Below are 16674 nucleotides of genomic sequence, written 5' to 3'. Positions count from 1 at the left end.
CGCCCACCTCATCCATTTTCTCGCACCAATTTAGGGCCCACTCCGAACGTTCTCCGATGGTCGGAGGGCGAGGAGGCTCTCTTGTCTGTCAGGCATGCAGGCGGGCGGCTGCCTCCAGTCCCCAGGGGTAATGGAGCCTAGCAGCGGCTCCGGTCCGGGCTGCGTCGCAGGCACTCCACTCGGTAAGGGGCTGGGGGGGCTCACAAGGTTTCCCCGTCGCAACGCGGAGGATCACAGCTCTGGGCACCGGAGTCTCCCTCGGCCTCATGGCGAAATGGCGCGTGTCGCCATCTTGGTTACAGCCGTTGTCGCCGGGGGGGGGGCTCTGCCTTGTCGCAGTGAGTTTGCCCATGCCCTTACTCAGTTTCTGCTCGGAACCACGCTCCAAAGGGTCCTGCCAAGTTCCTCTCCAATTTCGTGTGCTTGGAAGCCATGTAAGTGTGTGGGGCTGCTTAAAGAACGCCAAGAAGGGGGCCCTTCAGCGGAGCTCACAGCAGACACGTCTTCATCGTGTGCTGCCTAGCCACGCCCCTCAGGACCAACGATATTTTATGCCTCTCTTGGTCATCCATTGTTTGAGGGGCCGGCAGTCTCTGCGTCGTGTTAGGGTGAGTCCCGACAGGACTTGGAACACCCTAATCATGTCTCCTTCATGTTGGAAGCTTCCCAACCGCTTGGCCTTCTCCAGCACTTCCATTTTCTCCAGATATGTCAGGAAACGGACCACCATTGATCTTGGGCCCTTTCCTCCTCCGCCGCCTCCTCTATGTGCCTTTTCCGGTTGTACCCCCCCCTTTCTAGGGCGAACAGCTGGTTGATCAGTCCTTGTACCTTCCTCCCGACTTCCGAGGCCGATTCTCCTTTCTGTTCTCTGACCCCCAGAATGCGTAGGCTGCTCCGACGTTCCCCGTTTTCCAAATGGTCCAGTTTCAAAATGGTTTCTTCCTCTCGCATTTCCAAGTCTGTCAGGCGTGCTTCGTACTTCATGTCCAGGAAGTCCATTTGTAGCTGGTTTTTCGCCATACTTTACATTTTATCTTCCAACTTGTCCACTCGGCCCTTTCAGTTGCGTGTCGAGGCTTGAATGTCCATCATTATTGCCTTTATTTCTTGGAGGATATCTTTGAGGCCATCTCTGGTTAGGGCCAGAGCCACTGAGCTTCCCCCTGCCACCATCCCAGCCTGGGTTGGTTGGTTTCCCACCCCACTGTTAGCTAGACTTCTCCTAAAACATTGGAGTGACTGCACTCCCGCCTGTGCCACACTTCCGTGTCCTGGTGGGCTCTGGTCCTCTTCCAGTGTGGCTTTAGGCAGGGTCCAGGAAGGTTCAGTTCTCGGAGAACCCCACACTGACCCTTCCTTGCATTCACTCTGTGTCTTCGACAGGTCTGTCACCCCCTCTGGGTCTCATTCTGGCCGTTGGGTGCCTTGTTTGCAGTGCTCCCCGCCTCCTTGTCCTGGGCATCAATCGAGGGTTTGTGGTTCAGTGTGCGTCTCTTTTCGTTACGCCTTGTGCCTTGGCTCTAAACTGCGAGCTCCCCAGGCTTCGTACTGTCTTTCCACCTCCATACTCTGAACTGTTTCCCCAGTGTCCTGCTTCACTCTTCAGTTGGGCCTCATCACCAGCAGGTTTTTGGTGCACTGCCAATGAGGGCAGAGTCTCCCCTTTTGAATAATCAATGTGTGCTAGGGCCGAGGCTGGGGGCGGGTTTTTTTTCACTGCTCTGGCCTGTTTCCTGGCCTCTCACTGTTTCCCCCTAGGTCCTGTGCTCCAAATAGCCACCACTGGCTCCTCCTTGTCTTCGCCTTGTTTCCTCGACAGCCCTTCTCTTCTACGGGGCCTTTGTGACCTTCAGGCACCCACTCCCCTGTGCCTATGGCTTTATTGTCCTAGGCGTCATCCAGGTGGTCCTTACTCTAGCTTGCTTTCCTTTCCTTGGGGGCTGGCTCCTGGTCCCTGTGCAATAAATCCCTTGGGTGACAGGCCTCCACTCTACAGGCCAGATTTTGGGGACCCGTTTCTCCACACAGCTGGGCCCAAGCACCCCGAGGCTTCCCCTACAGGCCCAGTAGGGATGGCTTCCCACTTCCCAGAGTGTTCGGAATTGGGGGATTTTCCTGAGCACTAAATGTTCGAGGGAGAAATGACCAAATGTTATTTGTTCGAAATAATCTTCGGTCCTTTCCCCCCTGAAAATACCCGATGTGCCCAAACCCTCGAAGCCCCACCCCTACCCCCATCCCCAACATACCCCCACCACCTTACTTACCTTGCCTTCCTTCACGCCTTGTCCCTGCGACACCAGTTCCCTTTCACTTCTGTGATCAGGAACCGTCGCATAGGGTCCTTTTCTTCTTTTTTTTGTTTTGTTGTTTTTTGTTGGGCAGCTGCAAGGGTGACCCCCGCAACACCCGCTCACTATACTGTATGCTATAGTGAGCGGGTGTTGCGGAGGACACCCCCCGCCCCCAGCCTTTTACTTTCGTTTTTTTGGGGATGACTGCAGGGGCCACCCGCCACAGCCTTTTTATTTTCTATTTTTTGGGGATGACTGCGGGAGACACCCCCGCAATCCCCTCTCACAATATAGTGAGCAAAGGTGCGTGGAAAACCCTTGCAGACCCCAGGTCCGAATGCTTGGTTCGGTTGAACGGTTTGGCCGTTTAGACTTTTCGAATGGCCAAAAATCGGCCAAATCACGCATTCAGACATTTCAATTCTGTCTTTTTGGCCAAAACCAGTGTTCTTTTATTGTTTGCAGCCGGGGTCTGGGGCCGAGTATCTCCTACGTGCCGCTTATGGGTCCCCTTCTGGCTCCTTCCTCTTCTTTATGTTCCACCAGAGTCAGGGGGTGTTATCACCGCTCCGGGTCCTTGTGGGCAGGAGTCCTTCAACTCAATTTCAAGGCCCCTGTGTGCGCTACTCGGCCTCGGCCCCTGTGTGCGCGCCAATCGGCCTCGACCCGTTAAACTACCAGGGGAGGGGAAGGCGGTCCGCTGCGCCACAGGCTTTCCTTTCACCTTGCATGGAGCGTGGAACGAGGCTAAGCTCCGCGCGTGGGTGAATTCCTCTCTACACCTCCTCCGCCCTCCCTCTCACCTGCTGTTTGGAAGCTGGTCTGCTCCTCTGGATGGTGCCTTCTTTATGACCGCGGGGCGGTTGGGTCCACACCGTGTGTCCTGGACCCGGGCCGTGCCGCGGCAGCTCCCCCTCGCCTTCCGGGTTCCCTTGTCTTCCTTGCTTCAGGGTCTCGGTTGGGTCCGCAACCCATAGATAAACAGGCCCCCACCGACAGTGGACTCTGGACCCTTGCCACTCTCCTTCTCTCGTCTCACTTCTAGGGAGGCGCCGGGGTCCTGCTCAGTGCGCGTATGGTGGTCCCCTGGTGGTCTCCCGAGTCCTCATCTTTGATATACCGATATCTTGCTTTGGAAACCTTTCAGCAGCAGAGGGTGCCGTGCATCATTGATCCCCGCACTCGGATACGACGTTGGTATAAATAGTACGCATCGCACCGGTTGCCTTGGATCCCTTTTTCCGCATGCACAGTACGTTTCGAACAGTTCGATTCCCTCAACGATATTGCATAGTTTGTTTTCCGGATGTCTACCTCGAGAAATGGTTTTAAGAGGTGTGCGGACTGTGATTCGAAAATGTTGATCACAGATCCACAAAGGATATGCCTCTGGTGCCTTGGGGTGGAACACAAGGTCAACAAATGCGGGTCGTGCCAGTCCATGACCAGCAAGGCATTGAAGGAGAATGAGGCGAAACTCACCGTAGGTCGGTCGGCGTCTAAATCTCCTTTGTTCACTCCCCCGAAGAGGTGATAGTCGCAAGAAAAAAAGCTTGAGGGACGTTCCTCTTCAGAGACCAAAGAAGCGCTCGAAACATTCAAAGCGCTCCAGGTCCAGAAGCAATTCATGGCACTCTTAGTCGTCCCCATCTCGCCAAAAACCGAAGAAGAGGCACCATTGCCAGTCCTCATTAGACACTTCGCCTGACAGGAAGAAGGTAAGCTTCCTGTGCAAGTCTGCCTCCAAAGCAGATCGGGAGGAATTCCGATTCCAAAGGATGAAGTTGCTCTCGAAGGCGGCCTTACCCGGTCCTTAAAAAGAACCAAAAAAAGCTTGCGACCCCATCGTGCCTCAAGGCCAAATGGGAGTCATCAAACGGCTTCTCGCACACCCAGGAGCCTGAGTAGTTTGTCGAAGAAGCATCTTCGAGTGGCATCGACAGTATGTTGACCCGAGAAAAGTCAAAACTACTACTACCACCACCTCCTTCTGCGACACTGTCGAAGGACACAACGCCATACTCCGACCGATGGACAGCTATTAAGCAGTCGTCTGAAAAAATCCTCTTTTTGGTTTAAGCTATGGCACACCTAATGTACCGTAGGATCTCCTCTCAGTGGACTCCAGGTTACAAGACTTGGCTGAGTGTTTAAAAGACGCTAGTGGTATTGGCACTTAACTTGAAGTAGAATTTTCCACTACAGATCCAACTAGCCATTCTAGTGGAGCTTACAGGTCTGTCATCCGCAATGTGACAGAATACTTGGGTTGGGGCTGTCCTGTCAAGGGCATAGAGCAGGATGATCTAACAGACATCCCAGACAAGTGTTAGGGAGAATTCTCTGTTTAGGCTGAATTTCCTAACCTAGTGAGTCCCCCAGCAGCTTTGCTGGATTTTTGGGGTTTATTTTTTTCTCCTGCCAAGAGTGAGACTCTTTTACCCTCACTCTTGGGCATGATTTGAGTGTATTTCTTTCAATCTAGATGTGTTTAATAGGCTATGGGGTATTTTACTCCATAGGGCTTCATGTGTTTTTGTGATGTGTGTTACACAGCACCCTCAGTGCAGTAACACAGGGGTGTCATAGTGACCCCCCAGTATAGACTCCATACCCTGGGACTGACTACTGTCTCCCAGGGCATGTAAAGTCACCATTGACTTTACTATTCTTAAATTCTGAACAGAACCTGTAGAAACCATCATATTGTGGACATACTGGCTGGGGCAATTCAATTGCCCCGGGGTCTGTTAGTCGAGGGGGCACGTCTCCGTCCCCCCTGATCGAGTTTTGGCTGGTGGCAGTGGATACTACTTTTTATATTCAACCGCGAATATTTTCCTATGGGATTTCCCATTGTTTTAGGCTACTATCTTTATTTAATTATTTACGGTAGCCTCGAACATACTGCCGGTTTATTTAATATTAATTCTCCGGTTGGTATTTTTTGCCAAAACTTGATTCTAAAATGGCGTTTGTGTTCTCTTCTGTGACTCCAACCCAAGTCAAGCCCTTTGTTCCACTTTTTGGCGGGCTTCTCCACAGAAGCCCTCCAAAGTGGTGCCACTCTGTCTGGGGTACTTAGGAGGGGTGGAGGGGGATTTAAGCACCCTGGACTGAGTTGCCTAGGCAACTCAAGTCGGACTCCGTCCTGATTGGCCCAAGTGGTGAGCCGGCCGGCTCACCACCTCGCATGTTTGAGTGACAGCTAGGCTGAGTGAATGGGGGTTTTCTGCATAAAAGCAGGGCTTTGGGGACTGGAACTTCAGAAGTCACCACAGGACCTAAGAATCCGACGAGGGAGAAGCTGAGCTGACTTGCCACAACGCCACCACCGGTGGAGCCCTGCTGGACTGTCTCACCACTTTTCCCAACGACAGAGGAGATCTCCCGCTGGAGAGTCTTCTTCCTTTGACTGGTGGGGATAACCAGTTTCACTGTCTTTTCGCCTTCTCGACGTACCTCGTGGCCACCTTGCCTGTGCCAAGCCACGTTTTACCACGACCACGAACAAAGGTACCAGCTTTAACCGGAAAACTCTGCGGCTGGTTTCTTCCCTGGCAGTGCAACGACCTTCATCTTTCCTCCAAGTCGAGATCTTCTCTTCCCCTGGACGACGACGCGACTTGCACCCACTGCCAGGAACAACTGCCACCGCTGGAGGATCCTTCCCACTTAAGGTACCGTGTCCCGCCAGGCTTCCCTTGCTACCGACTGTACGGGGTAGATTTAGCCCCCGGCTTTCGAACCTGGGGTTAGCCTGGGACACCCTGGCTAAACTTTCCTAAGCCTCTCTAAACTCTTTTTGAACTCTCTGCAAGACTTTCTAGGCCTAGTGTAACTGTGTGATCTTGGGCGCATTTGTGCTCTGCTCTCTCTAAGAGTGGGCCCAGCCTTTGGACTTCGGCTCACCAGTGACTTTTGCTCTTCTGCCTTGCTAACAGTGTTCCTAAATCTTAGAGTGGTGTACCTTTCCATATTCTGTCTTTTTCCATCCCTTTCTCACAAAATTATTGGAGCGCCATCTAGTTAAGCGCTCACCTCTGTATGAAAATAAGTGGTGTTTTACTGAGACTTATCTGATAAGGAAAAAGGAGTGTATATATAACAATAGTAACTGTGTTTAGAATATTTTACAACAAGAGTGCTGGAGTGTTTCAAACAGTGTGTTTTTAAATAAATAATTATATACTTTGATACCAAAGCTCTGGTCAGTGTTTGCTTGTATTGGTGTGTCTGAGTGCCTATTGTGTATACTTTGCATACTGCCTAACTCTTCTTGAGAGAAGTCTTACTGCTCAGCCACAGCTATCAGGTAAATCTGGGTGGTACAGACTGCTACCAAGTGGGTTTACTGCCAACACCTGTAGTCTTAAATCTTTTGCAGTGTTCCCTAAGGGAACTGCACAGGTTTCTGCCTAACAACAAGGAACTCATCCAAGGACCCCTTTTTGCCATTCCATTCGGCTTTAAGGAACAAAACCCTAGAAAACTGGCAAAAAACAAACACCACGCCAGCTGTCACTAGAGATCTGGTTAAAGATCATAGTCTATTGACCCAGAATTTCTCTCTAGGCACCGAACCCCGGAAAGTTTAGTGGTGCAAGCAGTTACATCTACATCGAAGACAACTGCCTACCCCACAATCCCTCCTGACGGGGATACAAAAAGTTTGATGTCTTGGGGGAAGAGAGTTTTCTGAGCTGGAAGTATGGTGCTGAAGGCTATACATGACTCTTGTGCATTGGCAAAGTACACCCACAATTGTGGGGTGTTGTAGCCCAATCAGCTGAAAACATCCCTTCAATATCATCAAGGATGGTAAAGATGCAGCGTGTCAATCCTTGCAATCCGGTTTAGACGCTTCTGATTGTGTGGGCCATTCCATGGCGAGTAGCATAGTCGCACGAAGGTTTGCCTGGCTGCATAAGTTTGGATTCACCCCATTTGTGTAATCCAGGCTGTTAGACATGCCATTTGATGGGTCTCACCTATTTGGTACCAAGGCTGACGAGAGTCTTGAAAAACAGCAAGCTTCCAAGGCGGCTGCTAAAGCTTCAGGGGTAGCAATCCGCCAACCTCAGCAAAGCCAGGCAACTTCTCAAAGTTGGAGGGATTGCTCCTTTTGCTTTTACCCCTCAGTCGGAAGGATCAGTGGCCAGATTGCTATTCATTGAGCACAAGGATGTGGTGTTAGAGCTACCCAAGCAGTTTCAGCCCCTTTACTTTCCACTGCAGCTACTACATCAAAACCGTTTGAGTCCTTTACCCACAATCTGTAGTGAGAGGCAGATGACTCAGGATGTCGAAGAATGGCAAAGCATTACTTCGGATGCTTGGGCTCTGCAGACGGTAGCCCAAGCGTACTGCCTTTAATTTGTGAAGAGACCTCCAGATTGTCCCCCGAACAATCTCTGCAGCAAACAGACCCGCTCTGAAAGGGTACCTGTTGCGGAACAATAGCACGGCTGGTACTCAAATCTATTTTCTGGTTCCCAAGGGAGACTGAGGACTGAGGCCCATCTTCGACGCTTAAACAATTTCCTCAGAAAGGACAGATTGAAGATGGTCACTCTCTTGCAGATACTCCAGCTCCAGGATTGGAGGGGGTCACTCGATCCTTAGGATGCTTACTTTCATGTGCCTATACATCCCAAGGACAGGAAGTGCCTGAGGTTCGCGATTGGCAGCTCTCCCTATCAGTTTTGAGTACTGCCTTTTCGGCTGACCACCGCCCAAGGGTCTTCACCAAGTTCATGGCAGTGGTGGCCGAGGATCTATGGAGGGGCGGGACAAGCTCTGGAACATCTAAACAGCATCTGCCACTCACTCCACAAACTGGGATTCTCCCCCAAATTCAAGAAGTCTCAGGTGATACCTTCCCAAAAGCTGCAATTCTTGGAGTGGTGCTGGACTCGTCCACTGGGAAAGATTTGCTCCCCTGAGTTGTGGGATCAACATATTTTGCAGATGGTGGAAAAGTTTCAAAATGCCCAACATCTACTGACCTTCGATTTTAGTGGTTGCTCGGGCCTATGGCATCCTGCATTTTCCTGGTGCCAGAGGCCACCTAAGTATTAGTTCTCTCCAGTGTGCATTCATATCCCATCGTCACAGTTTTCCGGCAGGATGACGTACTTTCTTCAGGTCCCGAGCAAGGTCGCACAAGATCGCCTGTGGTGGGCCTGCAAGGAGAATGTGATGATAGGGGAAACTTTTTGGCAACCTTCGCCGGAGAGAACAGTAGTCCCGGCCTCTTCCCTCAAGGGATGGGGAGCTCATACAAACAATCTAACAATTGGCGATCCTTGGTCTCCATCGGAATCCAAACTACACATAAACCTTTTAGAGTGGAGGGCACTCAGTCTAGCACTGATGGCCTTTTTGCCTTCGGTACAAGGGAAGAAAATCCTGATAATACGGACAACACAGTGGCTATGTACTACATCAACAGGCGAGGTGGTGTAGGGTCACTACCACTGTGCAGAGAGGAAATGCAGCTCTGGTTTCAGGCACTTCAAGATGGAGTCTCTGTCAACTGTTCACCTAGCCAGAGAAGAGAATACGGTGGCGGATGCTCTAAGCAGACAGAGCACAGTCTCCCATGAGTGGGCGTTAGCTCAAGAAGTCCTTCTACAGATCTTTGCCCTTTGGGGAACCCTTCAAGTGGATCTGTTCGCATCATGTATCAACAGGAAGTGTGACCTGTTCTGCTTCAGTGAATTGCCTCAGGAGCACCAAGGGACATGTTTGTGTTGGACTGGGATTTTTCACTCCTATGAGCATCCTCCCAGTTCCTGTCATTCCATAGGTCATCAGGAGGTTCAGGAAGTTTGAGAAGTCCATGATCCTATTGCTCCGGATTGGGCCAGGCCAACATAGTATTCCGGAACTTGTGGACATGGCCATCTGCCCTCCGATCCATCTTCCCCAGAGAGCAGACCTACTCTCACAAGAGGGAGTCCTCTTCACCCAGAAATCACAACCCTGATCCTTTATGCCTGGTTTGTGAGAGGTTTAGATACAAAGACTGGGATCTCCCGAAAGACATGATGTAGGTGTTTCTTTCGGCCAGGAGGCCAGCAACAAAAGCTCTATGCTGCTACCCTTGGAACACATTTTGCAGCTGGCGTAGAGCTAAAGATATTGACCCTTTTAATTGTGACACCCCTACTGTGTTATTCTCCCTGCTAATCTACCCCACCAGGGACTATAGGGGTCTACTGCCAAAGGCTACCTGGCAGCGCTTTTTCAAGTACAAGACTCTCAAGGTTCCCATTTTCATACAGTTCTTCAAGGGACTAACAAATATATTTCCACTGGTTCCTTTCATTGTTCCGGCTGGGATCTTAACTTGGTTTTAAACTTCCTCATGGGAGACCCATTTGAGCCTATCCATTCCTGCCCGCTTAGGTTTTTGACTCGAAAAACTATTTTTCTAGTGGCTATCACTTCTGTCCACAGTCAGTTAGCTTCAGACTTTGTCCAAACCTACCTTCAACAAATTACTTAGCCCTGGTAATGTTCTTTCTACTAGATGTTCCGCCTACGGATTCCTCATCTCCCTCCCAGCCTACCCCTTTGATCGTAGGTGAATTAAGCTACGATCAAGGCATCAAGGCTCAAGGCAGATGGAGGCCGCAGAGGGACCTCGACTTAACGACGCACAGTGCCCTCTGCTGTTGTAAGGTTTCTGAAACTGCAAGCAGGATATCGGTGTATCAAAGATGAGGAATCCATCGGAGGAACATCCAGTAGAAAGAACATTACCAGGGGTTAGTAATTTGTTATTCAAACTGTTCCTCCTCATTTAAACCCGTTGAAAGGCTAGACCACGCCTCCAAATAACATGAGCAAAGTTGTAACCTCACGCCTGTTAGTCCTTACATTAATCCTCCACAATCACATTAGCAAAGCGCAGACTTCATGCCAATGGTCTTCTTCAAAAGCACATAGAAATGCCCAGACCTTATTGGCTTATCCTTCACAAGATTCCATGAGCCGTATGTTTAGCACACATCAGCAAAATCTCATCAAGACATGATTTCACCAGGATAGTACCCTTCATGATGGCAGAGCCCTGAACTTTGCTGGAGTTTCATGCAGATTGTATGCATTACATAACATGTCTCCTAGTTGAGTAACAATGATTAACATGAGTGATAATGTCTGGTGTTGAAACTACTGATTCTTTCTGTATGACTCTTTGCTTGGATACGTGTATTAGAAGTGGTCACACCATATATTCCTCAGTCTCATAATGGCTTTCTTTTGCTTACAGATATCATGGCAGTTCCTCCAGTTTACTCAGACCTTGGGAAGTCGGCAAGGGATGTGTTCCTCAAGGGATATGGTAAGTTGGGGTTCGCAAGGAATTGTTTGGCGGTAAAGGTTTCAGATCTTCGTGATTTAGAGGGGTGGATGCATACGGAAAGTAAAGCAGACTGCTGGAAAGATCAATTTCTTTATCAATTTTTGGTGCTTCCCAAAAAAGCTAGTGTTTTCTCATGTAATTCATGTATTATGTAACATCCAAATCCAAGTTCCTCCTGGTTAGTGGAGTATTTGTCTGTTGGTTCTTTTCACTTATAATGTGCAAAGATAGAACCTGGTCTATTAAGTGGGTCTCCTATAATCCTTTCTTCACACCACGCTACCTTATTACAAAAGGTGGTCTTGATCTATTGAGCCTTTGCCTCACCCCTCCTTTTACTGCACAATGTTACCGAGATATGGAAGGTCCTCCAGGTCAATGGTAAGCCATGTACCAAGGATCTTTCTGGCATTACACGCATCTCCTTACATGTGACATTGAACCCAAAGTCCAAGTCAGGGCCTTGCAGTGCTTTTTACTTAATTTTTCCTAACTTCAGACTGGCTACAGGCCCAGGACTTGGAACATTTTTTCCGTAAAAGATTGGTATGTTCAGTTTTTGCTCTATCCTACCAACAATAACTTATTTATATAATTGCAGCTACAGCAATTTGTGTCATTTTGTAAGCAAATCTGTAAATAGGAGGGGTTTATTTTACTGCCCTCTGGTGTATGACTGTCTCCCCTACTTGGGACAGGTGACTTTGAGATGTTTGACAATGCCCCCTGTTTGAACCTTTGGAGTGGGTTTGGTGAGTGAATATGAGGGCCTGTGTAGCCACCCGCTCCATGAAGCAGGATCTGGGGGTGGTGTGGTTGGGGTCCACCTTGTCCCCCCAACAACATCCAGGTCAGGATGCAAAGGGCTCATCACATTGGGGCCACAATAAAATCAGTCCCTTTAAGCAATATATACATAACATTGCAGACCGTGTAGGTGAAGTTAGGGACCCAGTGGTCCCTTTTGTACAGGCCCTGCATTTTGGAAATACTTCATGCTCCACTTAGGGAAAATTACACAGCAATGCTGCTAACCGGTCTTGATTCGGGGCGAACAATACGGAAAGTGGCTGCTGCTAAAGATACATCGGCTTGACTGGACCAACACAGATCTCCATCTCATGTGAGAGACTTGTAGTGAATCTAAGATGGCAGGCCAGGATGGTTCCTGCAGATACAAGAAATCCACGCTAATGAAATGGATGAAGCTGAAACAGAATCAATTAGGAAATGTCCAATTCCATGCTAGTAAAATAAATGACACATGCAAACCCTAATAAAGCCTGGCCAAAGAGGGTGGGAACTGAGACATATGAATGGGAGACCGAAAGGTGCCTGCGTGGGCGTTTGGGGAAGTGTGTTTAGGGTTTGGAGGTAGTGGAAGATGGATAGGCTGAAGACAGGAGAGCATAAAACCTAACAAAAAGGAGGTGAAGAAGAGGGGAGCAGAGGAGGTGTTGTATGGTCTCTAGGATGGGAAAATATCAGGAAGGGGGACCCAGACTCCAACATATGCTGTCTGTTAGTAAAGTGGGAGGAGGAATGAGCATGTGACAAGATGTCTAGAAAGCCGAGTAGGAGTTTCCTGGGCCAGAAACACAACCTACGAAAAGGCCCGTCAGATATGCGCTGACATCGCAGCAGCAAGGTGGATAATTAGTTGACTGGCAGCTCAGATCAAATTTCTGGTAGGGAAGACCAGGGTCTATGCTAATATTCACTCATGCATTCTCACCATAAGACCTTGACTGCAGATCAAGCCACTCGGCTACTGAATCTCAAGAGCCAATGACGTGACTGGCGGGTGGTTAGGATCCCCTTTGTGGGCCTAAGGTTCTTCTGGGTTTCCTACATTGATAATGGTCTAGTCAAATCCAATGGTCCATATGACAGCTGTACCCAGAAGCCCATAACTCTACACAGACGGTGATCTGTGGCTCAGAGAATTGGTTGTTTACCAAAGGTCTATGACTGACATAAAACAGAGACCTAGAGACTTTTGAAAGCCCTTCCTTTTGGTTAGATTAAGGTAATCAGAAACCTACACTGAAACATTTTGTGTTTGTGGCCTGTGTAAGATGAGACAAGACTGGGGAACTGGAGGAGGCTTGTGTGGGCAAGAAGGAGTGATACTAATTGCAGAGAGACGTGCCCTGCTTTAATTCCATTTTACTTGAGTTTTCATAACTTCTATCTTCTCTGAAGAAGAAGCAACTAATCAGGTGCATAAACAGGCACAGCCTAGGAATTACAGAAGCGGCTGGTTAGGCTGACGGGGTTTCCAAAGTCTTCAATTAATATCTGCCTGTGGAAGAGGGGTCACAAGATCACTAAAGCTTGCAAATAAATTACTTTGTTAGCCTAATTAAAGTATCCACCATGTTTTCTTTTGGTTCAACACTTGTATATAGGGTTCAGTTTGCTTGTACCATATTATCCAAGGGCCAATGGCTGAATAGAATGTTGATCCTTAAATAGGCTAACAGAGTCATTTATTTTGATTATTTGTGAGCTTTTGTGGAATGGCTCCTCTTCCTCAGGCAGAGATGGAATGAAACCTTTGAAAAATATCACAGCATTACAGCTTACATAGCCCCTCCTGCAAATGCCCTGTTATTTGTGTCTGTCTGTACCTGATGCATATTAACGAATGTCTCTGTGGTGTTTAAAAAAATGACTTTTCCTCAATAACTTTCGAACGCTTGCATGAACAATTATTCATGAGTTATAATTTCGTCGAGGCCGCCTGTGCATGGAAAATTCAGTTTTCTACATTAACTGCTTCATCATAGTTCTAAAATTTGATCATGTTTTAACGTGGGGTTATCCCATAGGAGGAAAAAAGTAGACTCAAATATCTCTAAATTGGCCGCTTCCAATTTTTTCAATTTCTTTTGAAGGCAGGCACCCACATTTTTTGTAAATTTGGTTTTTATTAGTTTTACAGATACGAAGTCATGCAAAGAAAGGATACATTGAGTACACAATTAACTATCTCATAATAAAGAAGCAAACCCTTAAATTTCAGCGTATTTAGTGTCTGTCCTGCAAACACATTCTTCATACATAGGGTTCGTGCAAAAACATGACCTTGCCCCCCTCCCTTTTCCCGCCCCCCTTGGCCCTGGTCAGAACCTGAATTGCAGGTCAAGCAGCATTCATCGTGTGGTGAGCAGAGTCGGTGTACAATTCCGAGATTGCCTTGGTTATGAGAGTGTCTGTTGTAAAGCTCAACTCATATGTTGCCTAGGTCAATTCTTGTCCCTCTATCGCCATGGTAGGAGCATTGTTACGAGATAAGCCGGTGGGCAGATATATACTTTTATATTCCATCCATAAGACTTCGGTCTGAGACAATTTTCCATGTAGCGATGCCGTTATATGTTCCATATTATGCATATATTAGTGGAAACATGGATCCATTCGTTTTTCGTGGGGGTTGTAGAAGCTTTCCACCTCATTACTAGTGTTGCCCTAGCAGCAGTTGTGGTGTTAGATCCTTAATCTTGACTCAGTCATCCTCATCTTTCTCGAGGCCAAACAATATGAGGTAGGGAGTAGGTGTTCTGTCGATACCATCGACTTCTTTGATCCAGCCCAGGACCTCTGACCAGAACACTTGTATTCTGGGACATCCCCACCACATGTGCCGGTAGTCTGCTCTATTTCCGCATCCACGCCAGCATTCAGGGCTTGTAGTCTGAAACATTTTAGATAATCTGACTGGATCATATTGCCATCTATGCAATAATTTGATTGCATGGAGTTTGTATTGGTTCGAAATGGATATCCATGTGGCTGCCTGGCATATGGTGTCCCATAGGTCTGGAGTGAACTGGTCGGCGAAATCTGTTTCCTATCTGCTTCTCAGCGTGTCAGTGGTAACCCCCCTCCTTCTATCAGTGTTCTGTACATATCAGATATTAGGCCTTTCATTACAGTTCTTGAGTCCGGTATTTTCTCAAAAGCGGTGAGTTCTCTCATTAATTTGGGTGTCCACATGGCTCTTGTCAAAACCCCTTTTATCTGCAAGTATCGAAAGGTGGATAATTGGCCTATTCCCAGGGCTTTGGTTAGTTCAGGGAGCCAGATGAAGGAGTCTTTCCGTTGCAGTTGTCCTACTCTCTCCAATCCAGCCTCATACCACGATTGGAACCTTACGACTTCTGGGATTGATCATCGTTGATTCTTGGGGACCATAAGTGGCTGAGGGGAGCCGGCCAAGTAGTGTCATGATCTCTGCTTCCAAAAGGTCAGGGTTTTCCCAACTCCCTAGGAAGCAGATCCATAACCCAGGTTCCGAGTGCCAACCAGTCCCAATTGGGACCTTTTGGACCCAGTCCTGGCGCCAGTGGCACCAGGCTCATAAATATGCCCAGTCCCAGCGCTGGAAGCGCCGGGCTCATAATGCTTGGGTGGACTTACCTGCAGCAGACCATGCTGCTTACTTGCCTGCCAGTTGAGCCTCTGATCCTCTTCTGTTTGGAACTACTTTTCCTGTTGGGTGGGGCTGGAGCCACTCCCTAGATTTAGAACACTGGAACTCTTCTGGAAGGCAGGAACTCTTTTCTTACCAGGAACTCTTTTCTTACTTAGACGTGGCTGTGGAAGGAGACACCTAAGCACTACAGGAGGCTATTTAAACCACACCCGGTGGATGAATCTTGCTTTGCGTTATTCTGCACCCTCTGCAGCAGGACGCTCATCGTGTCTTCTGCATCCAGTCCTGGGCCTAAGGAAAAAGGCTTACCATCCTGAATCCAGTCTTCAGCAACACCTATAAAGACAAGAAAGAACAGGTTAGCATTCCGGCATCTGAAAGGCAAAGGCTTACCATCCTGAATCCAGTCTTCAGCAACACCTATAAAGACAAGAAAGAACAGGTTAGCATTCCGGCATCGGAAAGGCAAAGGCTTACCTACTCTTCGTGCGCTCCGGAGGTCTTCATACTGCATTCCGGCATCTGAAAGACAAAAGCTTACCAACTCTTCGCACGCTCCGGAGGCCTTCGGCGCTGCATCCGCATCTGAAAGACAAAACAAGGTGCGTTTAAAGACATTGGGGAACTTTAATACTCACGTGCCATTACTCCTTTCCACATCTAATCCAGTGGGTATTCCGGCACCCTGCAGCCGCTCCGAACTCGTACCTGCAAAATAAAAAGACAGTTAGAGCGCATCGTGAAGCAGGCAACAAGCGCTTACTCACGTGCTTCCAGGCGCTTCTATTCATCACACGGGCTCCATCTTCAACTCACTTCAGCCCGTCATCCGCCATCGCCGGAACCCTGCAAAACAAGAGACATCATTACTAAAGACTTTAAAAAGACATTTGAATGACTCGAAACTTACCGTTCGTGCAGTAAACGACGGACAGCAGTCCTCTGAAGTCAAGAGGCCTGCGCTACCTATCCAGTGAAGAAACTGGCTACAGCACCCTGCCCCGAGGCAGATGGAGAGCTCGGCATTCACTTACCTAAGACATCTTACTCTACACGTCAGGCATACAGTGCACAGAGGTCCAGCCCAAAGAGCCAACCGGGTGCTACACATCACCTTTGAAGATACGGTAGTCGCCCAGTCAAGACCGGCGCCTCTGCGAGAATCAGGTGAGCGTTACAAGTAGTAATGTTTTGCATGTTCTTGCCATGTGTCCAGATATCCCAGATGGTCATTAGTATCGGGTGGTCTTTAAGTTTTCTACAGATTCTTTTTTTAGGTGCCCATAACCATTCAGATACTGTGGCTGGTGTAAAATAGTGGTTGTCCATATTGACCCACTGGGTGTCTGTCTGATTACGCAGGTGTGGAATCAAAACTCTAAGTTGGGAGGCTTTGTAATATTTTTGAAAATTGGGAAGCCCAACTCCACCTTTATCTTTAGGGAGCATTAGGGTCTTATATGGAATTCTTGCTTTTTTCCCTTGCCATAGGAATTGGAGCATGGCCCTTTTGATCTCAGTAAAAAAGCTGTTTGGAATCCTAATGGGTATCGCTTGGAAAG

General features: G+C 48.4%; 1 protein-coding gene across 2 annotated transcripts in view; it reads left to right on the top strand.

Annotated features, from left to right (window-relative positions):
* The window catches only part of VDAC3 (voltage dependent anion channel 3), a 593996-nt gene that overhangs the window by 116304 nt on the left and 461018 nt on the right, over nt 1-16674 (top strand). For both annotated transcript variants that reach the window (XM_069617658.1, XM_069617659.1), the window contains exon 2: nt 10579-10650. In XM_069617658.1, the coding sequence (XP_069473759.1) occupies nt 10584-10650 (67 nt within the window). In that variant the 5' untranslated portion in view covers nt 10579-10583. The remainder of the gene's footprint in view (nt 1-10578; nt 10651-16674) is intronic.

Source organism: Ambystoma mexicanum, chromosome 10 (assembly GCF_040938575.1).
Source record: "Ambystoma mexicanum isolate Mex_15411 chromosome 10, UKY_AmexF1_1, whole genome shotgun sequence".
Taxonomy (NCBI): Eukaryota; Metazoa; Chordata; class Amphibia; order Caudata; family Ambystomatidae; genus Ambystoma; species Ambystoma mexicanum.
Note: the sequence above shows the minus strand (reverse complement) of the source record. Positions and strands in the feature narration are given on the sequence as shown.